The 26,950-nt window shown below is 45.3% G+C and overlaps 5 protein-coding genes and 1 long non-coding RNA gene across 12 annotated transcripts; 4 read left to right on the top strand and 2 right to left on the bottom strand.

Annotated features, from left to right (window-relative positions):
- Positions 1-683: 683 nt before the first annotated feature.
- On the bottom strand, positions 684-15,232 carry LOC108159094 (protein vestigial). Its single transcript, XM_017292061.2, has 8 exons — positions 14,350-15,232; positions 11,672-12,621; positions 8,035-8,524; positions 6,978-7,313; positions 2,033-2,124; positions 1,622-1,821; positions 1,484-1,545; positions 684-1,407 (listed from the first exon to the last, which is right to left on the bottom strand). The coding sequence occupies exons 2-8, from the start codon at positions 11,765-11,767 to the stop codon at positions 1,358-1,360; spliced, it is 1,326 nt and encodes a 441-aa protein (XP_017147550.1). The 5' UTR covers positions 11,768-12,621; positions 14,350-15,232; the 3' UTR covers positions 684-1,357.
- Positions 15,233-15,284: 52 nt separating this feature from the next.
- Positions 15,285-16,944, top strand: LOC117187986. Its single transcript, XR_004472405.1, has 2 exons — positions 15,285-15,715; positions 15,856-16,944. It is a non-coding gene; the product is annotated as an uncharacterized LOC117187986 (long non-coding RNA).
- LOC108159093 (aspartate--tRNA ligase, cytoplasmic) lies at positions 16,650-19,289 on the bottom strand. 2 transcript variants are annotated; one of them, XM_017292060.2, is made up of 5 exons: positions 19,183-19,289; positions 18,698-18,798; positions 18,287-18,612; positions 17,202-18,223; positions 16,650-17,127 (listed from the first exon to the last, which is right to left on the bottom strand). In XM_017292060.2, the coding sequence occupies exons 2-5, from the start codon at positions 18,776-18,778 to the stop codon at positions 16,964-16,966; spliced, it is 1,593 nt and encodes a 530-aa protein (XP_017147549.1). In that variant the 5' UTR covers positions 18,779-18,798; positions 19,183-19,289; the 3' UTR covers positions 16,650-16,963. The 2 variants fall into 2 exon arrangements, with proteins under 2 accessions (XP_017147549.1, XP_017147548.1); XM_017292059.2 differs by lacking the exon at positions 19,183-19,289 and adding an exon at positions 19,030-19,095.
- Positions 19,290-19,574: 285 nt separating this feature from the next.
- Positions 19,575-22,499, top strand: LOC108159095 (protein lifeguard 1). 4 transcript variants are annotated; one of them, XM_017292064.2, is made up of 5 exons: positions 19,575-19,680; positions 20,273-20,367; positions 20,817-21,127; positions 21,193-21,441; positions 21,511-22,499. In XM_017292064.2, exons 2-5 carry the CDS (start codon positions 20,328-20,330, stop codon positions 21,868-21,870), a joined length of 960 nt encoding a protein of 319 aa, XP_017147553.1. In that variant the 5' UTR covers positions 19,575-19,680; positions 20,273-20,327; the 3' UTR covers positions 21,871-22,499. The 4 variants fall into 4 exon arrangements, with proteins under 4 accessions (XP_017147553.1, XP_033246946.1, XP_017147554.1 ...); XM_033391055.1 differs by having other exon boundaries at positions 19,577-19,680; positions 20,276-20,367; XM_017292065.2 differs by lacking the exon at positions 20,273-20,367 and adding an exon at positions 20,167-20,215 and having other exon boundaries at positions 19,577-19,680.
- Positions 22,500-22,606: 107 nt separating this feature from the next.
- On the top strand, positions 22,607-24,351 carry LOC108159097 (protein lifeguard 1). 3 transcript variants are annotated; one of them, XM_017292067.2, is made up of 4 exons: positions 22,607-22,864; positions 23,408-23,514; positions 23,582-23,683; positions 23,739-24,351. In XM_017292067.2, exons 1-4 carry the CDS (start codon positions 22,846-22,848, stop codon positions 24,243-24,245), a joined length of 735 nt encoding a protein of 244 aa, XP_017147556.1. In that variant the 5' UTR covers positions 22,607-22,845; the 3' UTR covers positions 24,246-24,351. The 3 variants fall into 3 exon arrangements, with proteins under 3 accessions (XP_017147556.1, XP_017147555.1, XP_017147557.1); XM_017292066.2 differs by lacking the exon at positions 22,607-22,864 and adding an exon at positions 23,210-23,353; XM_017292068.2 differs by lacking the exon at positions 22,607-22,864 and adding an exon at positions 23,212-23,353 and having other exon boundaries at positions 23,432-23,514.
- A 93-nt stretch (positions 24,352-24,444) lies between these two features.
- LOC108159092 (beta-alanine transporter) lies at positions 24,445-26,634 on the top strand. Its single transcript, XM_017292057.2, has 4 exons — positions 24,445-24,719; positions 24,777-25,092; positions 25,154-26,209; positions 26,271-26,634. Exons 1-4 carry the CDS (start codon positions 24,607-24,609, stop codon positions 26,586-26,588), a joined length of 1,803 nt encoding a protein of 600 aa, XP_017147546.1. The 5' UTR covers positions 24,445-24,606; the 3' UTR covers positions 26,589-26,634.
- The last annotated feature ends 316 nt before the right edge of the window (positions 26,635-26,950 follow it).

Here is a 26,950-nt window from a genome sequence, read left to right as displayed (position 1 = left end):
ATAGCGAAAAGGAAAAGAAAGAAGACAACCCACAATCCTGTCCATCCGGTTGGGGCGAGAGCAGTCACCGTTCCCAGTCACGGTTGCAGTTGCAGCCGGAGTCGACGCTTATTTATGACTTGTGCCACCACTTGGCCACTATCTCAGATTTGTGCTTTCATTAATTATGCAAGATTCCTTTGGGATATTCGTTGTATATTTGTTTGTTTCGGTTTGGGTTCGGCGGGGGCCTTTCCTCTCCTTCTGTTCGGATGATAAATAGCCCGAGATTAATAAGGCGCCTGGCTAAATGGCGTGGAAAGCATTCACATTCGACGATTATGAAATTAGTGTTCTTCTTTTATGATTCTTATCTGATTTGAATTCGTTGGTTAATCAGTATGAAATCATTAGCCAGCAGATTTGAGATGCCTGGGTGGGATCCCTATGGCAGCGGCATCTTATTGTATTGATATGGAATCAATATTGAAAAGAAACCTATGACAATCAGCCTCAAGAATAAAGGACTAATATTTCCAGCTCTACGAGTAGGTTCATCTTCCTGATGGATCGATAAGTCCGATAACTCCGACTGCGACCGATACTTACCCCCCCATTCATTAAATAAACGATAGCCAGCGGATTCAACAATTGAAAAAAACTTTATTCTATGATTGTATTTAAATTTTGTTTGATTTCTTTTATTTTATTATCTCATTTTATTGCATTTTTTGCTTTGTTCTTTTGTTGTTTTCCATTTGAATTTTGTTAGCCTAATTTGTGGAAATTGCAAAAATTGAAGTTTTAAACAAAATAAACTCTAACTTTGTTTGTGGCTTTAAAGTTATGTTAAAGTTTACGTTAACTATACAAGAAATGTCGATTATTAAATGTTATCAACGCAGGCTTCGAGTACAGTACCAATGCACCCGTGTATTTTTATAAGTATATGTATTTGTATATTTATTTATGTATAGAGTGTATATGCATTATATATATGTATTTGTATATGTATATGTATATGTATAGGTATGTTCTAACTTGCTGATATGGGATGCTAAACTTACAAAACCAAATTACTCTGAAAACCCTATGCTTAATGCGCAAAAAATTGTTTACAATTTGTGTGTAAAATGTACGAATTATATTTAAACGTTAAACATTATGGTAAATTTAAATTAAATTTCGATATCCCGTTGTATTGTTTTGCTCACACAGAAACACAGACTGCAGGCTGCTTAAGAAGCGGTTCCAGAGCCCGACTGAAAGTCTGGCTATTTTTGAGGGGCCTCCACCTCCCAATCCTTAAGATGAGAGAGAGAGCTGGATTCTTTCAATCGGAGTTTATACATTTGCTAGTCCACCTTCTTCGGTCCACCTAGAACCAGTAAAGATCCTTCGACGTCTCCTGCACTTGAGCCTCCAGACCTGTTGGGAAAATAGAGCAGAGCGTAAAGGGGATTACTAAACTTGGTCGAGGCGCGTCCTCTTTCGATCCACTCACCTGCCATTGTGGGATAGCTGGAGTACTCGAGAGCATGGGCCGTCGGCTGGTCGTGGTGGAGTCTGCAAAGAGTTGGGAGGAAGATCAAGACAGAATGTTAGTCGCAGTTGCAACAGCCGCATCGATTAGGGGTCGCACCTTGAACCGTGGCTCGCGTACTGCTGGGGCAGCCTGAGCAGGCTACCGTATTGGGCCATATTGTGGTGGTAGGCGTGTGCGTGGGCTGCGTGCGCATGCGCCGCATGGGCATAGGAACCGTAGTGGGCCGCCGCCGCGTGCGGCACCCATGGATCTGTGGCATAGCCAGTGTCCGTCGCCGAGCCATACAAGTCGGTCACCTATGGCAGGGAAATAAGGGGAGATGGGAGATGGAGATCGAATTACAACTTATTTAGAGACAAAGCTTCGACTTCGGCCTCGGTTTCGGCCTGGATCCCTTGAGGCTCTAATTGCATCACGTATTGCAGTTAATCGGTTTCGGCTTTGGCTTTGACTTCGGCCTGGACCTGGGCCTCCTTCGCAATTCTAGCGCATTGTTCGGGAGCTTACCTGAGGATGTGTGGGCGCGGGTATGGGGTGCACGTAATTGCTGTTCCAGAACGATGGTGGGAAGTTGCGAGTCGACATGGGGCTCTGGCTTTCTGTAAGACACAAAACGAGGGACAAAAATATTTATAGTTGTAGGCTATTTTTTGTGTAACTTTCTACCAAAGTTCTTATTTAACAAACCATATGATTTGGAAACCTGTTTTGAAAACAATAAGATATGTATCTTCAACCTGTTTAAGCTAGAATTGGTAGAAGAGTCCTACAGGTGATCTTTTTATAGGGGGCATAGCTTCTAGGATATCTCTCTAGTCCTCTATCACCCCATCCTTTCAGTGCGATTTGAAAGAATCAAATATCTTAAACCCGTTTCTACTCGACTTTCAAGTAGCTTCAAGTCCTCTTGGGGCAATTTCCATTCACTCGCCGGAATGATTAACTGGCAAAGTGCGACAAAAGAAGTGGCAGCATCCCAGGCCCAAGGCAAGTCATGAGGGGATTCGGGATTGGTTGCCAGCTTCCTCGCCTCGACGACGGCGCCACGGCTTGTTGCAAATAACTGAGCGGAATGTTTTCGGTTGTCGCTCGTTGTCGTTGTCGCGTTGTTGTTCAGGATCATCACTTGTATTAAATGGTTGTAAATCTACGCGTTTATGAAATCGCACGACGCCAGCAGCCGCAGCAGCAACAGCAGCCAGGGACAGGCAGAAGAAAGACATCTCCATTATGTGTAATGGAGCTCCCTCTGGTCCCAGGCCACAGGCCCAAAATAGCTACCGAGGAGGGGAACGGAGCCGGCAAGGACTGCAATTGAGGAGAATCCGAGGGAGCCTGATACCAAAAACTTGCATAGGCGCATTTGCGTTGACAACATTCCAAACTCAATTCGAGAGAAAAATATACAACAACTGGAGGAGGAATCGAGTGGAGTGGAGGCTGACTGCACTGAAGGATGTGGATGTGGATGTGTAATGTTTGTGCTTCGATGCCGTCGCGAGTCGACAACTCTGGCCGGCACGTCTGTGAGTGTGCCATGCATGCTGATGATGCGGCTGGATGCCGCGTGCCTCAGCTCCTGCCTCCGATTGCGACTGACTCCCTTGCCAGAAGTCGTCATCAGTCCCACAGCGCTGTTGCCATTCACTCACTCGCTCAGCTGAAACCGAGGAATTCCCATTAATGTGCAAACAAGCAAACTGCTAAAGATATTTCAGCTATATCTGCTGTTGCCTCAGTCTTAGTCTCAGTCTCAGTTTTGGTGAATCTTGGCTGGCTCTCCACTCGTCGTTAGCATTTCACTTTCATCTTCAAAAGCGAAAGCCGCTGCCTTGCTGCCCGGCTACCTCGCTGACTCTCTCACCTTTCACCTTTATCCTAATGAAGTCACCAGCGACATGGCCAGCAATTTATGGACCGATAAGGTCCGATCGCCAACGATGAACAGACAGAGACGGCTAGAGAGATGGAAGGAAAGGAAAAGATTGTCCTAGAAGACAACCAAGTGGAAATAGCTGTGCGACCCCAGCACGGTCTTTGGGCCTCTCTTGCTGTTTCTGTTTCTGTATCGGTTTCGGTTTCTGTATCTGTTTTGTATCTGTTCTGTTTCTGCGGCTGCTTCTGGGTCTTTTTCTGGTTGTGGTTCTCCTGCTGCAGCGGGTGCCAAGGAATTTTAAATCGAATTCTTGAGGCATCTAATTAAATACTCCTCGTAGCAGCCCAAGCACAAAACAGCCCCGAAAGGGAGCAGATGAATCGAGTGTTTTTGAAAAGCGATACGAGAACGAAAACCAGAGAGAGGCAGAGAAAAGTGCAAGCGTGCCACTCAGTCTCAGTCTCACTATCACTATCTCTCCTCATCTCTGTCTCTCTTTAGCACCCGTCCGTGTGCCGTGTGGCAGGGTGTGGTGTGTGCGGAGCAGTTAATTGAAATGCATTTTTAAATCGTAATGAGGAATCTATGCGGCATTCGGCATTGCCACCGCCAGACGAACCGCAGCACCGACAGCAGCAGCACCAGCAGCAGCATCGACCGCATCGCATTCCGGCGACATTTCATAGCACATTCCAACCAGATACATATACATATCTGTGTATATATAGCAGCAGCACATTGCGATAAAAAATCTATATAAAATGCTCAATAGTTTCAAAAGTACAAATGCAAATGGGCATCGGTGTGCGTGTGTGCTCAAATAGACAAATGACCAAAATGAACTTTAAATACCATTCAGCAGCCTCGACTCGACAGAGAGCACTACTACCAAAAGGGACGCCAAATGAAAACAAAAGGCAAATGTGAAATCAGCGCAAAAGTAAACAACATTGTTTTTATATGTATATTTAACAACTTGAATTTTATTTAAGGGACCGTCTATAATCGGCAATGTGTGCCAATGTGCAGTGCAGAAGCACAGACAACGCGTATGCAAATGCCAAGAGCACCCTGTTACGGGAAGAATTTATGGATCACCCTGCATAACGGTAATCCACGGACCAGCGACTAACGATATCGATTAGAGCTAAAGCTGCAGTGCAACTCTGTTTCGATCGAATGTAGGGGCACATACGAATTTGAGCTATAGATCTTCAAATTCAAATTATAGATCTACAAGAAGCAAACAAATTAAATATAGATTTAAAACCCCGGCTGTACCTCTAAAAGGTTTGATTTTGTTGAATCACAGCTGTATATGTGCACATATATTATCTGCCGATCTGCCAAATTGAATATCGTTGAGATTCATCTAAACTCACGAGAACAAATTGGCATTGAAATAATTCACTGGTTCTGTAGAATTTAAATATAAATTGTATATTTCAGCATTTAAACACTAAAATCTTATTAGATAAATAGTCGCTGGTGTGTCTCTGAATTTGATATGAATTTAGAAGGGAAGAAAACTCATTTACCGTCAATTAGCAGCCGAATGAGCACCAGAAATTGTCCAATTATCGCAAACCGAACGGTAATTGAATGGGAGCTGAAATTTGCACAATCAAAGTGGAAGTTGGAGAGGCGGTGGGTTGGAATGGCAGCCACAGAAAGTCAATAAAATGCCAGGTTTAAGAGCAATTCGCGGTGGGCGAAGGAATACACCGCAAACTGCTCGAATCGGGGGATGGAGAAACGGTAAAGAGATGTAGAAATACTGTTAAGTGGGTGGAACACGTACGGAACATTAGCATAGGGACTGCCGACGACACCTGCTCGGCATTCAAATGAGAAGATAATTGATTGATTGAGCAATGGAAATGTATTAGCACAGAAGATATAGATACGACTACATGTACTTTGAATTTCAAAAGGAAGACGATCATAATGGAACTTCGCCTTGCCACTGACATCTGTCTCAAGGAAATCGCATTAAAGGGAAATAGCAGCACATATTAAAAACAAGCCGACAAGCAAAAAGTATACGTAAGCCAGAGAGGAGACATATGTATGTACTTGTAGTATATATGCATCGTATTTATAAGATAGACGGACAGGCAAAACAGACAGGCATGAACAAACGAAACGTTTATCTTCATTAAAGGAGGTAATTAATTTTGAAATCGAAAGAACAAGCGAGTGGCAAGTGGCAACTTGATTTATATGCTTTATTGTGCGCCTGTTCGGGTAGCACTCACATTCACAGACATCCCAAGGAGGGGAGAGGAGTGGAGACGAGTGAGTGGATTCTTAAAGTGTTTTTTTTTTTCTTTTATGCGAGCATGCGTATGCCAGCATAAATTCAAATATTTAAAATAGTTTTCGCAGGAAAAAGATGGATGGAAATGGGAAGACCGTATGAGTTTTTAATCAAATTCAATATGAATTTCACTCACTCAAGCAAATCCCTCAGGCGTGCTGTGGAATGTATCGATAAATGGTCACTCATCCCAATCAAGCCCGCCTAAACATAAATCAAAGTTGTTATACCGTAGGACACTCAACAGCAGCACACTTTGAGAGCGAATGACAGTGGTTTCAATTAGAGGGAGCACACCTGTACCAAGTTCACCTACTGTTTAAACCTTTTTATATGCGTGTCTTTTACATTTCCTAGAAATATTCAAATGTGTACCAACACTCGTCAGAGGTCTTCCAGGCCCTCATCAACTTGGGTTTTAGCACTTGTCATATGTACTTTCAAGTGATGACAGGCAGTTCCACGTGCGTTTTGCTCTCATCTAATAAACTATTATACGGTTTGAGTGACTTTACCTACCTACTTTACCTATCTTTATCTTTTATAGTCCAGCTGTTTAACACAATATTACTCGTACTTTACAAATACATGTGGATATAATATCTAATTTCATCATGGTTATACCCCCATTATGCTTGGGCATCACTCAAAACTTGTTATACGGTAGACCACGAACCGTATGATAGTTTATTATATGAGACCAAAACGCAATAGAGAAAGCCTCGACACTACCACAGCTATCACATTTGGCATTTATAATTCTCTCTCTCTATTTGTACTGCTGTCGAGAATAATTGAATATTTTTTAATAAAATTTCACCCAACGCTTGTTATACGGTAGAACAATTATGGTAGATGATGAGAGAAAAGCGCAGTTAGTTGATATTAGCGAGAGCACTTGTGTGGGCTGATTAAATCTCTCGCCTCTCATTTCGCCCTACCTCCCACATTCCAGTGGCATAATTTGCCCGCCGTAAATTTCCCGCGAACATTTTAATAACTTAGCTGAACTTTTTCCATTTTTTCTGCGGCTTCTCTGTTTTTCACCTAATTATACACGAGTGCCCCCATTGGGGGAGCAAGTGAGGCACGGCCGCCGCTCACATGCGGCAAATCGGGGCAAACACGCAAACTGACAGCCGAGACAAGTACATGACACGAGCGGGTCTTTTGATCAGAGCTACAGGCTCCCCCCACTGAGGCCGGAGATGGAGGAGTGAGAGCTGGGAGAGATGGTTGATGCTTCGTTCTCCTACCTTTAGTGTCCTTGTTGTTGTAGTTGAGGGCGCGGGAGAAATGCTCGTCGACCACGCTGGCCGTGTCGCCCGAGTAGTTGGTGAATACAACGCAGGTGGCCGACAGATACTGAGCTTGCCCCTGGCTATTGCCGCCGACCGGCTGTGGGGCATCCAGGGTCGGCAATTCCTTGGGTATGGCGCCTGTAGCCGTTCCGCCCGCCGATGATGCACCCACTGGCGCACCGCCGCCGTGCAGCGAGTGGCTGTGCGCGTGCACGTGGCGGGGCGAGTCCGGGCCGGAGGAGCAGGATGATTCGTTGTGATGCTGGTGCTGTTGGGAGCCCACCAAGCGTGCTGAAAAGCGAAATCGGAGAAATATTTCACAATCATTACGGATAATCAAGGGGGTTTATAAAATTTGATATCATTTATTGAATGTTAACTGGTTTGGAATGCGAGTGCCCGGCCGTAATTCAAAGAATTTGTAAAGTAATTAGCGCGAGTGTGGAATGGTATCCACTGTTGCTTTCTCTCTCTCTCTTTCTATGAATGACGTTGCCAAAAAAAATACTGCTATGTTCATATACATATATCGATTTCTAGATATTGGCTTGCAGGCCTCCACTAAAGCACCAACATCGAATGAATGCGGAACGGCTTTTAAGCTTGAAATTCCAGCGTAATAGAAGAAAGTTATGTGCTGCTGAGGGGGCCGTAGTAGATCAGTTTTCTCAAGGATCTTATAAGTAGTATGAAGACAGAAACTAAACGGAAAAATGCGTGTGGGCGTGTTAGATACTGTTATCTGGACTATACCGGCAATTTTAGCCGGATACTAATGTAAACAAGCGACAGACAGAGATATAAACAATGCGTGTCTCGACTCTATCGATTCGATTCATTATTTCCCTTTTATTTAGTTCTCCGATAGAATTTTATTGAAATTTCCCATTTAGCTGCGTCGAGTGCCATTCAAATACTTTGAAATTGCAATGAATCATCCACTCAAATCATCCAAAACTCAAAAATAGCGCATTCGCATACATACTCGTACATAGATTGCGAGCTTACTCACCTTCAGCTTCGCTGCGTGGCACGTTGAGATCCTCTTCTTTGGTTTGATGCGTATGCGTATGCGTATGCGGGTGCGGGTGCGGGTGTGATTGCGTGTGCGGATGCGAATGCGTGTGCGTCTGCGGGTGCGGATGCGTGTGCGTGTGCGTCCGACTGTGCAGCGAGTGTCCGGCGGCTCCACTCAGGCCAGGACTCATGCCCAGCCCGACGCTGCCAACACTACTGCTCCCGGGCACATTACTACCCAGCAATCCACCGGCGGGACCACCGACTCCTCCGCCCAGCTGCAACCCGGAGGTGCCGACCTGATTCGCTGCCACGGCAACTGCCGCTGCCGCACTATTGTGAGCCGCCGCCGCAACCGCCGCTGCGGCGGCATTGGCGCTCACCGAGGGCGGAAGAATGGGACTGCAGGGGGAGTGGGAGCTGCCAGAGGCACTCGATGAGGCGGCCAAATTAACGCCCGACGAGGAGTACAAATCCTGATTGAACTGCAAGCATGATATAGGGAGAAATAGAGAGATGTTAGTGGGCTTTATAAGTATTTTTCATAGAAATATAAGAATTCCGCATATCTATAACTATGTTTAATTGAATTAAGTACACGCTTTATATTCTATAGTACAACAAAAATAGACATCTTTCGAGCAGAACATCATTTAAACAAAGGATAGTCCTAATGGCCCTAAGTTTAAACTCCTAATGTTCTCAAATTTCATGTATTGTATGTACCTATATTTCTGGCGTCAAAAGTGTGGGGTGCCTCCCCGTTGACTGCCCCAACCTCTCCCGTCGACCAGAGGTGGCAAGTAATGAGTTATGAGACGCGATGCAGCAAATTGAAAATGACACAATACGGAAATTTATGTTGATGGAAAATGCGAGTGAGGCCATTAAATTTACGACCGTACGGCGCATATTATCACGGAGTCATCCAAGGTTGCACCACAGCCCCGGAAGATGGGGGCTGGGGTGGCCGACTGGAGTCACGGCTAAGGCGATAATCACGCCGCAATCTTCCAGCTTAGCGGAGTGTCAAACATAATGCGGCGCTCCGAACGATTTACGAGCAGCACCTTTGGCTGTCGCCGTCCCTGTCTAATGAGCCCATTAGGGGCACTGGCACCCCTCCTCATAAGTGGCCGATATAACCCCTTGGTTATATCGGTGCCCTTGCTTCATGCAACATTTGACGCCGAAAATGTTTCTAAATATAACTGTGAACTACAATCCAAGCGAGAAGACCCTCCTGGCCCCAGTCGCACTACACTCTAGTGGCGGGGCACATGCCAATTATTATCGCGTCTAAGGGTTAATAATGGGTTAACCAGGCACGAACCATTTGGAAGAGTGCATCGGGGGCATTGACAGCCAGCGGAGGCATTGATTTATGTGCAGCAGCCAAGGGCGTGGGTTGGAGTAGCTGTGTCGCAGTGTCTGGTGTCTTGGAGAGGGGCCAGAGCTACGACTTGCTGTATTTGAAAGTTTTCAACTTAATTAGATGAAAGCGCTGACTCACCAGAAGGCTAAGGAGCCCGGAGATACTTTTTGGTGGCTTGGAAATAGATACAATTTGAATTGAGACATCCCGACGCGCAGCGATGGCGGGAAACACTTGATACACAGCAAATATGCCCCTCAGATCGTGTATCTGGATCTGTCACCTGGCTTAAGCACATAATCAATGCGTTTCGTCTTATCGCCCAACACTATCAGCGACGACACGACGGCAGCAGGAGCGGCCTGCCTGGCTGATCGTCGCCAAATTGCCCAAGTGGGGCAGACGAGGATGCCCCAAGTGCAGTAGCCCCCGAGGCGAGGCAGAACAATGCCTGCGAGAGATACAGATACAGAGTGCGTATCTGTATCTGCTGCAATGACCGTCTGTTATTAGGTGCAACGATATTTCGATTATGCTGAGCGGTCAACCCACCGATCACACGGCATAAATCACCAAAAGAGAGCCCGTGGCCCAGACCCTACGGCACAGAACAGAGACGAACCAGCGACAACTGCTGGAGGTTGACTTTTTGTTTTCAAATTTTTCGGGGTTCCTTGGGTCTCCTCTCGTTATCTGATCGCAGCTGTGTCGGTTGACAAAAGGCCCCAGGATCGGGATGGTTGTGGAGCTGGGCAAGAGCATGGGGATGGTGCCCAAAAGCGATCGGCAAGAACTAATGGCGATACACACAATAAATTAACAGAACGGGAACGAGATCGCCAAGGTTTTTGTTTGTTTTAGCTGCCCCAAGGAGTCGAAGGGGGAGTGAGGAACAAAGTGTCGACGGGAGGACAAAATTGTGCGTTGTCCGGCTGGGCCTGGAGGTAGCCCACAGCCAAATAAACCGGTCATCCAGCTCAGCTTGAAGCTGCTGACTCAATCTGCGATTGGCTGCAGAAGAAAAGAGCCCAGTCCCGAACACAGACCCAGACCCAGACCCAGACCCTGGCACACAAATCCAGCTCGAGGGCCCGGGTTTATCTCTTATGGACAACTCTTTATGGGCATGCAAAAGCATAGAATCAGAATCGTGTCGTATCGGTTACTTACATAAAAGGCCAATTTCGATTTGGTGCCGCGGCCTTGTATAATTGGAACTTGCGACACAAGAATTTCTTTGTGAACCAGCGACAGCAGCCAGAGCAGAGTCGGAGTCCGAGTCCGGCCAGACACTGACCAATAGCCCAGCCCTGGGCTCGGGTCGGCCCGAACCGCCTGGCCCCAGACTCCGCTCCGGCTCTGAGGGAGCCCTTTCTGGCATCGTGAGAACTTTTCTGTACTTGTCACAGAAATCACAGCGAAATCTTCGAAATCAATGTTAGCAAAAAATAATACGAACGAACAAAGCCCACATTGACCGATGGAATTCCATGAAATGTTTCCCTTTCTTTTACTCGTTTCTGCCTGTTGGATTTTTATTGTTTCGGGTGTCCCAAATCGATTTGCGTTCTGCGTGAATTCTTATGATTTGTTAGAAGCCTCTAATTATGCAGTTCGAGCAGGCCGAAACAAATTGATTGAAGTCGCGAAACAGTTCCGTTGATTGGGTGAAGATCAATCAGGTCGAATCAGCATTGAACTGGGTACTTGTGTTGCGAAAATATGGCCCATCTCTTTTGATAGCCGATACTCAAAGAGTATAGGAATAGATTGGTAAATACTTTTCAGAATTATTTAAATGACACAGAACGTTCCAACATTAACAACAAACGTTGGTTTCCGATTCCGAAGATTTTAATGAACTAACAAAATCGTACTTTGTCATTTTACTTTCTATAATTCAAAAGATTAATTCCATTTAGAGCTGAAGGCTCGGACTTCTTTTTTTAATATTTTCATTGCTCAAAAGTTATATTTGGTCCTGATATCCGTTCATCTTAATTTTGGATCAAAGATCTACCCTAATATGGTAAGTAGCAATCAAATTTCCGAAATATTCCCTATGAATGTATTTCCAAAATTAGCTAGAATACAACTTTGGAAAGTCTTTAGGCTTGGTTTCTTAAGCAAGCAGAGAGAATACTAGAGAATGCATTCATAAGATAAAATCTACCGACTGTAACCATGCATTGTACAACCTGTTCAGTTATGTTCAATTTGTCTATGTTTATTTATTATGTTATTTGAAAATACTCACCCTCTCATACTGATAGAATGAACGACTTGGTCCAGCGCGCCCATACAGATATGGATAGTAGGCACCGTACATAACTTCGGGGCAGGACACTGCCATTGTCGCAACCGCAATTGCAACTGCGTCGAGTCACTCACAATACACCAATACACAGAGTTATCACAGTTTTTGTACCGATTCGAGTGGAAATTGATTTGGAATCACCAATTGTCAGGGTCGCAACGGGAACCGGAATCGGAATCGCAATCGGATCAGAATCGAATTCGTCTCGTAATCGGAATCGTCTTTAAGCTGCGCCTAGGCCTCTGGGCCCGGCTTGAGCTTCCGTTAAGCTCGTCAAGACACAGAGATAGAGTCACAGAGAGAGAGAAAAGCTAGCTTGGAGTAATTATAAAACCGGCTCTGCTCTCGACAACGACTCAAAGCTGCCTGGTGGTGGCGTGTCTTGTTGTTGGCTGGCGAAATTCCAGGAATGAAAACTCCGCTCGGCTAATTATATTTACATATTGTAAAACACCATCGCGTTTGTATCCAGAGCTTTAATTGCTTTTCTTTTTTTTTGTTTAAACTTTTGTTATTTTTTGCTTTTCCGCCAGAGCTCCTGTTTGCCTCTTTTTCTTCTCTTTCTCTTTATATTGCTATTTCATTTCTTTTGTTTACAAACTTCTTTTTCTTTGAATTTGCAATTCCCGTTCGTGAGTATTTTCTATCTTGGCTTTCCTTACGCCCCTCGTCTTCACTGGTTTTTGCTTTGTTTGCTCCGTCAGGCAATTGCAATTATCATTTCCACATTGTGGATTGTGGATGGATTGTGGACTGCTGATTGTTGATTGCTACTGCGTTTGTTTTCTATTTTACACGGCCACACCACTCCACGCCATTCCTTGTCATTCCCTTCGGCGTTGGAACTCCAGTTTTCCTTCTCATCCGCGTTTCCGTTGAACCATCGCATGCTGCGGGGGAAAAAGAGGGAAAATGCGTTAACAATTTGTTTAATTGTGCTCAACGTAAAAGTCTGCATTAATCTAAAGTTTTTAATTTTATGTAAAGCTGTCTGGGAGAGTCCGTTATATACTTAAATATTAACCATTGTACTGCAGCATTCCACAATGGGCGTTGAAGTAATGCATTGAAGTGCTACTATAATAAATTCCTGAACCCTTTATTAACATTTTCATAGAAATATTAATGAATATAATTATTTCAGAACAGGATAAGATATGACTTTGGTGCCAAATTGACACCTTTAAAATCATGAAGAACTCCTAATTTTTAAGATGTAGTAATTATTATTATATGTTATTATACACAAACGAAATAAAAACAACAAAAGTACCTATGGACACAAGATGAATGGAATTCAAATTTAAGGGTTTTCTTATATTTTACATTCGGCCATTTGAAACAGTAAAAACTTGCTTTGAAATAGCTCTTATAACTCCAGACGGTAAATAAATATTCTTTTTGACTCATTATGTTCTAATCACTCATGGTCTGAAGTTGGACACTTAAAAAACATGGAAATGTTACATGTTAACAATGCAAATATTTTAAGAGCGTAGTTTGCAACACGTTTATATTAACTTAACTCAATTCTTGTCTACTAACAAATTTAAAAGAATACTTTCAGCATACGGTATGTTATACGACTGGACTTTAAATCACTTTTTAGAAAGCTCAATCGTCAATGGAAATTTAAGCAGAGTGTAGGGCGCTGTTTTAAGGAAGAGGGCTTAAGAGGTCTCCCCTCTTCACATCTTCGGGATTTGCATGATTGCATAGTAAAATTCAGTGCACTGAAACTACTCGCTTTTGTGCTTTGTGTGTGTGTCTGAAGAGTGGATGTAAGAGGGGAGATATAGATATTTGTCTGTTGTTCAAATTAATTTTATACGACTTTTATGGAATCCTGGAAAAATAAATGCCATAGTAGCAGGTATTCTTGGAGGTTTCCAAGATCTTATAAATTGAACAATTTTAGCCCTTTATTTATCTATTAATGTATGTATTATTGCTTTGAAAGTATAAACACACAAGTATATCCTCTGACAGGGTATATTGTGCCCAGTGTTCAAAACAACTTCTTAAGAAACAGCTTTTTACTACTAAACACAATAAAGGCTTCTCTCTGTTGTTCAAAAAGGATACGACGGGAATCCCTGAATGTGTTCAGGAGTCTGACTCACTACTCAAACCCTGAAGTGGATTTGATCTACTATGTCTAATATTAAGGTGTAATTTCCTTATCCTTAACAGTACAATTCCTATTCCATTGAAAGCAGTATTTAGGAGTAGCCATAAAAGTGTGCTCTTCATTCACATTGCTCTAATGTTTCTTGAGTCGCTACAAAGACCTTACCCGTCGGCTGATAATTAATTAGATATACTAAAAACCATATGTTTAATCCATTATTCATCCGACTAAAGTGTACATATGTCTCTTCTGAGGGCATACAATTAAAGAGGGATATTTGTGAAGAGGCAGTTAAACCCGTCCGACGGTATTTGAATCAGAGTAAAAAAACACGAAATTTATTATATAGTATAGTAATGATTCAGTTACGTGATTCCGATTGGAGTGGAATCAAATTATAAATGAAGGGTATACATATTCAATTGGTTTCCAATTAAACTAGCAACAGATACCCCCTACCCTCGTAGAGAATTGCTGACAGACTTACCAATTGAAAGTCGTATAATCCACAAAGATTTTCGAGGTTTTTTATACCGCAAGATTTACTGTATTTGTTTTATGATATTTATCATGTGTTGTGCACTTTTGGAATATGTAAAAAAAATCAACAATTTCACAAATCTGACATGGCTTTCTTTTATATTGTGGGGTAGATTAAAACTGATGCTTTTATGTGGTCGTTTTCCGTTTTGTTGTTGCCGTTAATTTGAATAGTAATTAAAATTATAAGCGCTGGGAATTTGCACGTGAATATTTGAGATTTTCGCGATACTTTTTGTGAATTTTATTTCTAGCCGAGAGACGACATAACACACAAAAAATTTGCTGGGGGCACTCAATGAAAATATTTTCGCTAAATTCACAAAATGCCAAATTCCATAAATTCTTGGCGCAGGCGACGACAATGAAGGCGACGGCGACGGCAGCGGGACCACTGGCACTAGTGGCAATACATTAGTACGAGCCGCATCCGTTGAGCTTGACGGATCCGGAGAAATCTCTATTTTAATTGCACTGAAAAAAGAAATGCACTTGCCGCAATCGCTCACTGGGATTCCGTTTCGGGTTTATTTCTTGTTAATTTTCACGTCGGAATAAACGTTGGGGCAACGAAACGGCGGACGCGGGCAGCAGCTGAGAATCGGAGAATCCGAGGAATCGGTGGAATCGGAGGAATCACGAGGCACGAGCTCCGCTGCCGCTCAATCGGAAGATACAAAACAAACTGGCTTGAGGAGCGCGCGCTGTAGCAGTGTTGCCAGCTGCTGCGCCGGAAGAGAAGGTCGAAAACAAAATGGCATTTGGAGAGAGTGCTCTCTCGCTCGTAGCATGCGAGATTGGCGTGTGCGCGAGCGGGACAACCGCTGTGCGCCATTCAGCTATTCACGGAGGCCCCGCCCATTTGATTGTGTTGAGGGTTATTACTGTTGTTGCCGTTGTTGCTGCTGCTGCCGCCGCTGCTGCATGTTTGGTGTCTGAGCTAAAGATACCCGCATCGGTGTGAAAATAAAATGGAGTGCGTCTCAATTGTGTCTTGAAGTAGACGGAAACTCCTCCGCAACGCCACGGTCAATCGTATGCAGGGGTGTGCATACATATACATATGTGTACATACATACATGCATACAGAAGTATATCGTAAATGTCTGCGTGTTTCCTCTGCTCTATGGACTCGACCATGTTTGATTTTAAAGTCCGTTTCCCGATAGCAGGAAGGCAGGCCGCACACACCAGATTGAAAGGAATTCGCATTCGTCCTTTTGTTCCCCAGCGTAAAGTATGCGCCAACTGTGTCAACAGTGTTCTCGCAGTGCCACCATCTGTCCCATGCCCCACAGCTCGCAGCGTGACGTGTACGTATTGATAATAATCTGATTCCAAATGAATACAATTTATTGTGGCGATGGTTTGTGGCTGACAAGGTGCAGACGTTAAGTCCTGAGAGCCTTGAGATGTTCGGCTACTCTTTAATTGGTGTTCTATATACTTCTAGGTACTCGTAGAAGTTGTACTCCAAATCTTGCTTTAATACAGTGAAATCCTTCAAAAGCCGGCATTATTTGGATTCGTTTGAGATTGCCAAGACTCGTCCTTCCCTGGGAGTTATGTATGTATGTACATACGTATGTATCTAATCATTCATTTAAGATTCACACGATTTTGTCCTTTTATGGAAGTTTGAAGTTTACTACTATGAGAGTCTCCTTCTCTATGGGTTCTCTTGGAAAGCCTTATTGGAAAATCAATCATGAATTTCTGTTTTTTCTTAAAATGCTTTCTTCAAAACTTCCTCGAGGGGTTAGGAGTGACATTCGTTTTAAATTTAATCCAATAAATTCGTTTAAATCATGTCTGTAAAGGATCTGATATGGACAGATGAAGGCATTTCTGGAAAAATGTTCTGCCAACTCCCGTAAACGAAAAACCGACCGTATCGGATTTGATTGAAATCAAATTAAAATTTCAGGTGTTTTCGGTATTTTATAACAGTAAGCAGGATGATTCTACCAGGAGAGGCATCGCCCATGAAGTGTTACTTAAATAAATTTGGGAAATGTCTTGGATGTTTGCCGCAACTTTCGTTGCGTAGCGTTAGATCTGATGGATAGTCCTGCTATGGAAAATGTAGTCTCTCCGAATTCCCCTTTGTACCATGCAGAATTCGTAATCCTGGCTGCCTAAACTATTCAATTCTATGGATCAGCATAAACTCTACGTAGTGTTTCTCGGTTTTTTAACTGAACAATACGTACGAATGTATATTCAATGCTTGTCCAATGGAAATTCTTGTTAGAAAAAACCAAAAACATTTAATTTTCAATGAATAAAGTACAAAGTAAGTAAGTAATTATGTAATAAAGAAAAAAGTACAAAATGACTCTAGGCAGTCTTCTCTTGCAGTGTTCGCGTTGTTTAACAACTCTGCAGCATGCTAGTCTTGGCGATGAAAAAGAGGCCGGTCACATAGGTAAGCGGGAATATGGGATCAGCGATTAAAAAAAAATAACTGGAGGAGGATTGGAAAGTCACAGGGAAATTAAAACAATGATTTTTTCGAATTCAATTCAAAGCGATAGAGTATCAGGGTTGTGGTGATGTGTTTAAGGCGTTAGCCGCTTGGGATCGCGTGGGAACATGGAGGTCTTGCGAATGTTATCCAAGCCCAAGTACAGCATGACCACTCGCTCCATGCCAATGCCACCGCCGGCGTGCGGGGGGCAGCCATAGCGGAAGGACTCGATGTATGCCGCAATTTTGGCGGTATCTGAAACAAAAAAAGATGAAGAATTGGTTTTCAACAGGAGCAGATAGGGAGCAGCTTCATTCAGAGATACTAACCGATACCATGGTGCTTGGCACGCTCGATTAAGTACTCCGGATCGTGTATACGTTGTGCCCCTGACAGGATCTCCTCGCCACGCATGAACATGTCGTAGGAGTTGGAGTAAGTGGAGTCGCTGGGATCGGGCATCGTGTAGAAGGGGCGTATCGCCAGGGGGAACTTGTCCAGGATGTAGAAGTCAGTGTCGTACTGGGCCTTGACCAGACGACCCAGTAGCTTCTCATTTGGCGTCGACAAATCCTCCTCATCGCCCGTCTCCACGCCAGCCTCGCGCAACATAGCCACGCCCTGGGAGAACTTCATTACCAGTGGTGGCTCTAAGAACTTAAAGGCATCCACCTTGTACTGCTGGCCCACGGACTCGATCTCATGGCTGTACTTGTCGCGCAATCCCTTGAACATCGCCGTGAACGTGTTTGCAATTGTGTCGAGCACCTCGTGGTAGTGGTACTTGAAGGCCATCTCCAGATCTAGGCCTACAAACTCTGTCAGATGCCTGTGCGTGTTCGAGTCCTCCGCACGGAACACGGCCCCCACGGTGTATACCTTGTCAAAGTCGGCGGCAATTGCCATTTGCTTGTAAAGCTGTGGCGACTGGGCCAGATAGGCAGAATCCTTGAAGTAGCTGACGGTGAACACATTGGCTCCTCCTTCACTGGCTGCCGAAATGATTTTCGGCGTGTGAATCTCGGTGAAGCCCTGCTCAGTGAGAATATCACGGAACAGGCGGCAGACACCAGCCTCCAGGCGGAATATAGCCTGATTAGCCGGCGTTCTCAGATCCAGGACACGATTATCCAGTCTGGTGTCCTGATTGACGCGGATGTTGAGACCGTCATCATCGGCGTTCTCTACACGCGAGGCATCCTCAATTTGCAAAGGCAGCTGAGCCTTGGCCTGGGAAATTACAAATATTTGTTCGATACGCAGCTCCAGTGTATGCTCCGTGCAAGATTCGATCTTGTTGAGCCCCGAGACGGGCCTGGCCTGGATATCGATGATGCTCTCCTTGGGAATACTGCAAAAAGATGATTGGGATTAGAAATTAATGATCATCCTCGAGCTATTTTATAGGACATACCTTCCCGCGAACTTCACCATCTGCTTGGAAATGATATCGCCCACAGCCAGTATGCACTGCACTGTACTGCTCTGCTGGCGCAGGATAAGGAAGCACTGTTTGCCCTTGGACCGCGAAGTATGGACGCGTCCTCGTACCCAGACCAATCCCGTTAGGAAGTGGCTGCTCAGCTCGTGCACAGCCACGAAGTTACGCTCACTGCGTTTGTCCTTCGATTGAATCATCTCAGAGAGGCCGTAGCGGCCCAAGGCGCTGTCTTCGGCGCTGTCGCCAGCTGCATTGCTAGCGGCAATAGCTGTTGCCGTCTCCGCCTTCTGCTCGGCTTTCTGTGGAGATAGGAGAAAGGTACAAGCATCAGAGCTGTTATCACCGCCAAACACTCATGCCACGTCCGCAGAATCACAAAATTACCTTGGCTGCCTTGGCCAGCTTCTTGGCTCCCTTCTTGGAGACCTGCTCCCCATTTGCCACGTTCTCCTTGTCTTCGACCATGTTGGAATGCACACAAATGGCTGTAAAATAAAAGTTTATCGTTCAATACAGTGCCACAAACAAACTCGTAAACCGCATAGATTCTGATAAGCAACAGGCGACTAGTGGAATGGCAAAAGCAGCGGGGAGGAGCGACGAGTTGCGTCACTATCTTTATAAATAGAAACTAGCGGATGAGATGTCCCATTTGCGAATTAAATTACAGGGGCTTCCGGCTCTTTCTCAATGCAGGTCAGCAACCCGATCCCCACCTCCGCTTTCCATATGTCTCGAGATGAGCCCTTTGTTACAAGCGGCACGGCACGCACATAACCTAAACGTAAACGCTTGTCTTGGCTGGGACAATGGCTGCACTCGGTATGATTCACAGTCACTTATTGATTGTTCACATTGTTAAGACCTACCAGAAAATTCTCGCCCTTTTAATACAGAAAGATTACACGAGCGTCGTGGACGATTGCAGCATGCGAGTCGGCCAAAAAATTCACTAAAATATAGCAAACTGCATTGCTGGTATATTTTAGTGCATTTTCGTCGACTATCGATAGTCTCTATGCATTTGCAGGGTGTCGCAAGCCGATTCAGTTTTTACTGACGTCAAATTTTACAGATATCTGTTACATAAAACAAAATACAAAAGTTTTCGGTTGTCGTCCGATATTTAACTTACCAGCGTAGCGAGGACGCAGGTGGCTGTCTTACTGCCTTCCTTAATTGGAACTGTAGTGGAACAGTCGTTTTATCACAATTTGCGCCACCTTTAATATTATACGTTTTTCCACCCTAATCGATAAGTCGTTATTCGATAGCTCGCCTAGCACATCACTAGTATAATTTCGTGAATAATCCATAAAAACAAAAAAAGTTTACTTGGTTATATCAATTTTTTAAACAATCCAGAGGTAAATAAATTATCTTAAAGTGCTTAAATCAGTTCTTGGGCTGCAAGCAATTGCAAATCATTCTCCTTGTGGTGTTCCCTCCGAATCTGTGGATGAGTGAGTCACCGTTTTTCTGGTGTATACAAACAAACCGCTCGAGTATGTATTATTGATGTGTGTAGACTCCAGCTGCACCAATTTAATAGCTACGACTAGAAAACAGTGTGTAGGTAAATTAATAAACGGCATTACCTTTCAAGAGCACTCCCACGCTCACATAGCGTACACGTCACTTCTGCCACAACAAATCCATAAAGCGACCAGGAAGAGCCGAAATTAATTAATAATTGCATGCCACAGGATGGGGGTTTCAAAAAGAGCGTAACTTTTTCCCATTACTGTACTACATTTCTTTGCTGCTAATTTAATTAGCCAAAAAAACAAAGTGGCTGCGGTGTATCAGCACTTATTTTATGTTATCACTTTCCCTTCCATCTCTGCTTGCAGGTAAATTCTCATCGAACTTAGTGCTACTCAGCGACCTCAACAATGCAAGGTGAGTGCCAAGGGCCAAGGCTTGACTAATCGAAAGTTTCTTGGGTCTACTTCACAGCAGCATCTTTTAGAGATCTTTAGAGAGAAAGGCCGAGAGCAGAACCCACAGTGCAATGTCGTGGCAAAGTGTCCCTCAATATCCCCAGTACCAAGGTCTATTTTAATTGCAAATTTTTTATCTAAATTTATTGCTTTTTGGGTTATTGCATGCTTCTGTTTTTGTAACCCGTCTCCTTGTCTCTTTGGAGGATTTCATCAAACCTGCTTCTCTGGTGCGGTTTTCCAGAACCGCAAAGTACCCATTAAAAGTTGAATCATTGTAATGCCGTACTCTTTCCATTAAGAAGTTACATTTGTACTCCCTTATCATGGTTGAATGTGTTGACTCTAGAGAGTTGTCGGATGCTTGGTATCATTGTTCTCTCATTTTTTCGGTAAATACTTTGTGCAGCCCCTCCAAAGCGAATCATTCCGATTTCTCAGTTCTGGGTAGCGAATGCGAGGTTTTTTCCATCTTTTGGACCTGGCCTTGTGGAATGCTCTAGAAGAAAAGTTTGAAAGTTGTGCACGAAAAGAAAGCTAAGTTGAAATGTATTCAACAGATCCAAATCAGCAATACAATTACGGTGGCTATCCACCGCAAGGAGGCTACGGTGGCGGACCTCCGCAAGGCGGTTACCCGCCCTATGCCCAAGGAGGAGCTCAACCTTATCCACAGGGACCGTATGGCCAACCCTATGGACAAGGACCGCCACCAGGTGGCTATGCCCCGCAGCCGGGATTCATTCAGCCACCGCCTGCAGCAGGGGGCTACGGAGCCTACGATGATCCAGAGAGTCAGCCCAAGAACTTTTCCTTCGACGACCAGAGCATCCGTCGCGGTTTCATACGCAAAGTTTATTTGATTCTAATGGTAAGTGGGGTGCAATAGCGGTTTCATTTAAGTTTATGTATATTCTCAATTTGTTGTTCTTTTAGGGCCAACTGTTGGTTACTTTCGGAGCAGTTGCCTTGTTCGTCTTTCACCAGGGAACAAAAGACTTCGCTGCCAAGAACATGTGGCTCTTCTGGGTGGCTCTTGGCGTAATGCTGGTCACTATGCTGTGTATGGCCTGTTGCGATAGCGTACGCCGCCAGACACCGACAAATTTCATCTTCTTGGGATTATTTACAATAGCTCAGTCTTTCTTAATGGGAGTAACGGCCACTCGCTATGCCCCCAACGAGGTGAGTGTTCATTGAAATTAACGCTTTCATATACCAGCAGCCTACTGATCGATTCTTCTTTGAATTCAGGTTCTCTTGGCGGTGGGTATAACGGCGGCTGTTTGTCTAGCACTCACGCTCTTTGCAATGCAAACCAAATACGACTTCACGATGATGGGCGGCATTCTGATTGCCTGCATGGTGGTATTCTTGATCTTCGGCATTGTGGCCATGTTCATGAAGGGCAAAATCATCACGCTTGTCTACGCCTCGTTCGGAGCGCTTCTGTTCTCCGTCTACCTTATCTACGATACGCAGCTGATGATGGGCGGCGATCACAAGTACTCCATCAGTCCCGAGGAGTACATCTTCGCGGCCCTGAATCTCTATTTGGACATCATCAACATCTTCATGTACATTCTCACTATAATTGGAGCATCGCGCGACTAAGGATCCCGCGCGTAGACAATCGATTTATTTTCAAATATTCTTTACATTTTAACCGGCTCCAGCTTTAACCGGCTTACCTATTGTTGTCGTCTAATCTCATTCGCCTCTAACCAGTTCTGACACTGAGAAACGAAACGGCGGCTATATTCAACTTAAAGATTACTCAAATATCTACTATCAATCTATATCTTTCCCCGTTGTGTTTGGCCAGTTTCCTTATATGTAGTTGGTAATGTGTGTTTTAAGGTGAAGTGAATACAAAATTAACATTTTAATTTGCTTTTTGTTATGTAATTCGTATTTAAGCTGGTTTCCGACATGATTTTGACTGTCAAGAATTCCCCCTCAGCCTCTTCGGCGTATTATATAAATTCATTTGCGAGGATAATTAAAAATACCAAATTGATATGCCATTCAAATAATAACAATAAATAGTCACGTATATACATGCATACATACATATACATATATACTATATTATATGCAACACGGCTTGCAATTGTTAAATACGTTTAACTTTGTAAAAACTACGGAATCCCGAACTATATTTGTAAATCTAATACCGAACGATGTAAGCTCCGCAGCGACACTGAGTTTAAAGTCAACAATAAAGCGCGTCTATTTATTAAGGCTGGATTGTTCTGACCACAGAGAGCAGCCTTTGTAGGTCTTCTTCATCGCGATTCACCCTGGGGGCATTGCCACCGCCAGTGGCATTCAACATCTTCAGTTTTCAGTCGACCAGCGTCGCTTGCGCACGGATTACACCAAAAGGCGAACTTTATCAATTAAAATACCTTTTCTTTATCATTTGTCGCGTTAGTTGGCCTGACTTCCTTATCGCAGCCACACAACTGTGTGCGTGGCGTGTGAGTTTTGGTGTCTTTCAAATTTGTGTGTGCAACCGGGTCACCGCCACCTGCGGCTCAGTAGTTCGTGTGTTTTCCACCGATATAGACGCAATATACAAATAAAATGTATCACTACCAGCAAGGCAAGTACAGGATGGGATGGGAGCAGTGTCGATGGCGGCTAAGCCGAAAGAAGAGTTGTGGCGAGAAAGTGTTCCCGATAAGATAATCGGCGATTGCCAGAGCTCTCTCTCTCTCGCTCTCCCTCTGAGACCAATAATGGTATTGCAGGGGTTTATGTGTGATTCACCTACTATCGAACATTTGCTGGGCCACAATATATAAATTACTCAACAGCACACACATGTGTGTACATTATCTGTTATCTGCATCTACTGTGCGTCGGCGATGTGTTAGTGTGCGTGTATGGGAGAGTCGATTTGATAAGAAACTTGGCTAATCTGCAAATAGTCGGCCATATGGGATACTTTCTGGTGGGCAAATGGGTTAGACCATCGTCACCTCCAAGCGGAAGAGCTCACACGACACGTTACTGCTGCGGCACAGAGAGGGAGCGTATATATTGTATACTATCTATAACAATCCAGCCATGAGCAACCACTTTCAATACGGTTAGTCATCGATGAATTAATACCCAATTCCTTTGAACCTGTCTCCATCCATAGGCGATGAAACTGGCGCCTACACAGATGCGGAGGCCGACAAGAACTTCGACTTTGATGACCAGAGCATCAGGAAGGGCTTCATCAGGAAGGTCTACCTCATTCTGATGGTGAGTGAAACATCAAATAATCATGGGATAACTCTAAATCTCACTTATTATCTGTCTGACATCCTAGGTACAACTGCTGATTACTTTTGGTTTTGTCAGCGTGTTCACCTTCTCAAAGGGCACACAGGAATGGGTCCAGAAGAACCCATACCTCGTTTGGATCGCCCTGGTGAGTGGCTACCTTTTACAGGATAGCATGGATATAAAATCTCTATTTTTTGCAGGTCGTTCTCATTGTGACTATGATCTCCATGGCCTGCTGCGAGAGCGTTCGTCGGAAAACGCCACTAAACTTTATATTCCTGTTCCTGTTCACAATCGCCGAGTCCTTCCTGCTGGGAATGGTGGCCGGCCAGTACGAGGCCAATGAGGTGCTGATGGCCGTGGGAATCACGGCAGCCGTGTCCTTGGGCCTCACCATCTTCGCATTGCAAACCAAGTGGGACTTCACGATGTGCGGCGGAGTGCTAGTCGCCTGCCTGGTGGTCTTCATCATCTTTGGCATTATTGCCATCTTCATACCAGGCCAGGTGATCGGTCTAGTGTACGCCTCGCTGGGTGCCCTGCTCTTCTCCGTGTATCTGGTGTACGACACGCAGCTGATGCTGGGCGGCAACCACAAGTACTCCATCAGTCCCGAGGAGTACATCTTCGCGGCCCTCAACCTCTACCTGGACATTGTCAACATCTTTATGTACATACTGACCATCATCGGATTGGCCCGCAGCTAGACGCCTCAGTGACCGTGTGCGCGGCAGTTCCCATACAAGTTCTAGAAATATGTAATTTAATTTTATGTACCCTATACGAAGAAATACAGATTTGACTACTAGCCCACCAGGTCCGAGTGCTCACTTTGGTTGGGTATTGCAGTGTGGATCGGTGCATCTGTGGCTCTGCTGCATCCACAAATCTCGAACCTTGCCCACGCCGCGGTGTCCAATTAATTAAAACAGATGAAAGGCCGTAATGTAATTATGTTCAATCAGCCCATGCGGCGATTGCAGCGCGTCAATTCCTGGCGTGGAAGTGGACAAGGCCCCCAGCATCAGCTCTTTAGTTGTGCGCGCGCTTGGCTCGGATGCAGACGACATGGATTTCGATGAGGTACTTAAGGAGGTGGGATCTTTCGGCCTCTACCAGAAGGTCATCATATGCTCGGTGTTGCTGCCGGCTGCTCTGCCCTGTGCCTTTCACGCCTACAGGTGAACGTGGCTGGATTTATTCTTCCATTATTATAATCCTGTGTGCCATCCTTGCAGCCAGCTATTCATCGCGGCCACTCCACAACACTGGTGTCGAGTGCCAGAGCTGGAGCCATGGACCCAGGACTATGTGCAGTTGGTAAAGAACCTGAGCATCCCGCGGAACCGTCATGGCGCCTACGCCGAGTGCTCCATGTATGCCCGCAACTACAGCGACATTGTCCGGTATCTGGAGTACCGACCGCCCATCGATCTGATCAGGCAAGAGGCTGAGAATCTGCTGAAGCTGCAGCCGGAGACAGCGCGGATAGTGCCCTGCCAGCATGGCTGGCACTACGACAAGTCCATTTACTCCAGCACAGTGGTCCAAGAGGTAGGTACAACGATCTCAATCAGCTCCTCTCTGACTCCAGACTTTCTCGCTCCGATCGCAGTGGAGTTTGGTTTGCGACAGAAGCTACCTGGTGACCCTAGCACTGGTCATCTTCGGTGTGGGCGGACTGCTGGGGAACTACGTGTTCGGCTATCTGGTGGATATGTGGGGCCGGCGACCGTCCTTCTACGCCTACCTGCTGCTGGAGATTGCGGCATGTGCGGCAAGTGCCTTTGCCTGGAACTTCCCCGTCTGGCTGGGGCTCCGCTTCGTGGTGGGGCTGACAGTGCCGGCCATTCTGGCGAGTCCCTACGTCCTGGCCATTGAACTAGTGGGCCCCGATCGCCGCGTCTTCTGCACAATCGTCTCGAACATTGCCTACTCGTTGGGACTGGTCATCCTGGCCGGCGTTATATACATTGTGCGTGACTGGCGGGAGCTCAGTCTGGCTGTGTCCATGCCCCTGCTGATGCTGTTCTCCTGCTTCTTTTTGCTGCCCGAGTCTCCTCGCTGGCTGATGGCAGTGGGGCAGACGAAGCGGGCAACCAAGATCCTCAAAGTAATGGCACGCGTGAATGGAGTACGCATCACCAGGGACTTTGTGGAGCGGTTGCAGCATCGTCTCGTGACAACGCAGGCCGCGGAGTCGTCGGCCACCACGCACTATGGTATCTTGGATCTGTTCCGGGGCACCAACATGCGCCGCAAAACTCTGATTATCACCCTTATCTGGTTCGCCAACACCAGCGTGTATGTCGGCTTGAGCTACTACGCTCCTGCCTTGGGCGGCGACGAGATATGGAACTTCTTCTTGGCCGGGGCCGTGGAGCTGCCCACGTATCTGCTCCTATGGCCAGGACTCAGCTACTTTGGACGGCGCTGGATCCTCTTCATATCGATGCTCGTGGGCGGAGTGGCCTGCGTGGCCACGTTCCTATTTCCGAAGATCACGTTGCTGCTGTACTGCGTCGGAAAGATGGGCATCAGCTCGTCCTTTGTGGTGCTGCCGCTGTTGGCCTCCGAGCTGTATCCTACGGTGGTGCGGGGCCTGGGCATGAGTTTCAGCTCCGTGGTGGCTATGATCGGGCCTATTGTCATTCCCATTATCAATCACATGGTGAGTGTCCATTAACCTGTCCAGATCCCGATCGGTTACCTTAGCATCTGTTTCGTTGCAGGGCCAGCAAATGCTGGCTCTGCCGCTGATTGTGATGGGAGCGCTGCTCATTGTTGGCGGATTCGCCAGCCTACTGCTGCCAGAGACGCGGAATAAGAATCTTCCCCAGACCCTGGAGGAGGGCGAGGCGGTGCCGCTCAGTATTCTGCTTTGCTGCTGTGTGGAGAGCGGAAACAAGAAGAGTCGCCCTGAAAATCGTCGCAGGGTGATTCCCGAGGTCGGTGCGGCAGTTTATCATCGCGTGGAGAGTCCCAGCTCTGGTCCTGCCACCTGCAAGGTTGTCTGCAGTATATGCAAGAAGGAAATGCGAACATTGTAATTGGTTCAAACTTTCAAAAATGATTGAAATTAGATCGTATCGTATTTTAAAATATTGTTTTGTTGTTTGGGCGGGAAAAAAAGACAGCCAGATGGCAGCACCGTCGCCTTTCTTGCAAGGAAGCTGCCACTTAGTACCATATCTACAGTAAAGGCAAAAATATTGGGTCAGGTCGCCGAAAGAAGATACGTTTATTGTTTGTTGCAGCCCAAATTAACACTAATTCTTCAATTATACTATGTACAATTTTGCAACTTGATGTTTGAGTACTTGCAATTGTACATGTGCATTAACCTTTGCCCTATACATACATATGTTTTACTGGCGCAACTGATAAGAAAAGCACCCAACCGCAAATTGTA

This window comes from Drosophila miranda, chromosome 3 (genome assembly GCF_003369915.1).
Source record: "Drosophila miranda strain MSH22 chromosome 3, D.miranda_PacBio2.1, whole genome shotgun sequence".
Classification (NCBI taxonomy): domain Eukaryota; kingdom Metazoa; phylum Arthropoda; class Insecta; order Diptera; family Drosophilidae; genus Drosophila; species Drosophila miranda.
The sequence above is the reverse complement of the archived record's forward strand: the minus strand, read 5'-3'. Positions and strand labels throughout refer to the sequence as shown.

Bases quoted from the DNA above. Each gene is read 5' to 3' on its own strand.
- LOC108159097 (XM_017292066.2), top strand. From the start codon at position 23,332: ATGAGCAACCACTTTCAATACG. The intron at 23,515-23,581 runs GTGAGTGAAACA...CTGACATCCTAG, and splicing joins AGGTCTACCTCATTCTGATG to GTACAACTGCTGATTACTTT. The intron at 23,684-23,738 runs GTGAGTGGCTAC...TATTTTTTGCAG, and splicing joins ACCTCGTTTGGATCGCCCTG to GTCGTTCTCATTGTGACTAT.
- LOC108159092 (XM_017292057.2), top strand. From the start codon at position 24,607: ATGGATTTCGATGAGGTACTTAAGGAGGTGGGATCTTTCGGCCTCTAC. The intron at 24,720-24,776 runs GTGAACGTGGCT...CCATCCTTGCAG, and splicing joins TGTGCCTTTCACGCCTACAG to CCAGCTATTCATCGCGGCCA. The intron at 26,210-26,270 runs GTGAGTGTCCAT...GTTTCGTTGCAG, and splicing joins TTCCCATTATCAATCACATG to GGCCAGCAAATGCTGGCTCT.
- LOC108159093 (XM_017292059.2), bottom strand. The intron at 18,613-18,697 runs GTAATTTTGTGA...CTATCTCCACAG, and splicing joins AGCTGGCCAAGGCAGCCAAG to AAAGCCGAGCAGAAGGCGGA. The intron at 17,128-17,201 runs GTTAGTATCTCT...TTTTTGTTTCAG, and splicing joins TGCCAAGCACCATGGTATCG to ATACCGCCAAAATTGCGGCA.
- LOC108159094 (XM_017292061.2), bottom strand. From the start codon at position 11,767: ATGGCAGTGTCCTGCCCCGAAGTTATGTACGGTGCCTACTATCCATAT. The intron at 1,822-2,032 runs GTAAGCTCCCGA...TCCCTGCCATAG, and splicing joins CCGCGCCCACACATCCTCAG to GTGACCGACTTGTATGGCTC. The intron at 1,546-1,621 runs GTGCGACCCCTA...AACTCTTTGCAG, and splicing joins TACGCGAGCCACGGTTCAAG to ACTCCACCACGACCAGCCGA.
- LOC108159095 (XM_017292064.2), top strand. From the start codon at position 20,328: ATGTCGTGGCAAAGTGTCCCTCAATATCCCCAGTACCAAG. The intron at 21,128-21,192 runs GTAAGTGGGGTG...TTGTTCTTTTAG, and splicing joins AAGTTTATTTGATTCTAATG to GGCCAACTGTTGGTTACTTT. The intron at 21,442-21,510 runs GTGAGTGTTCAT...CTTTGAATTCAG, and splicing joins CTCGCTATGCCCCCAACGAG to GTTCTCTTGGCGGTGGGTAT.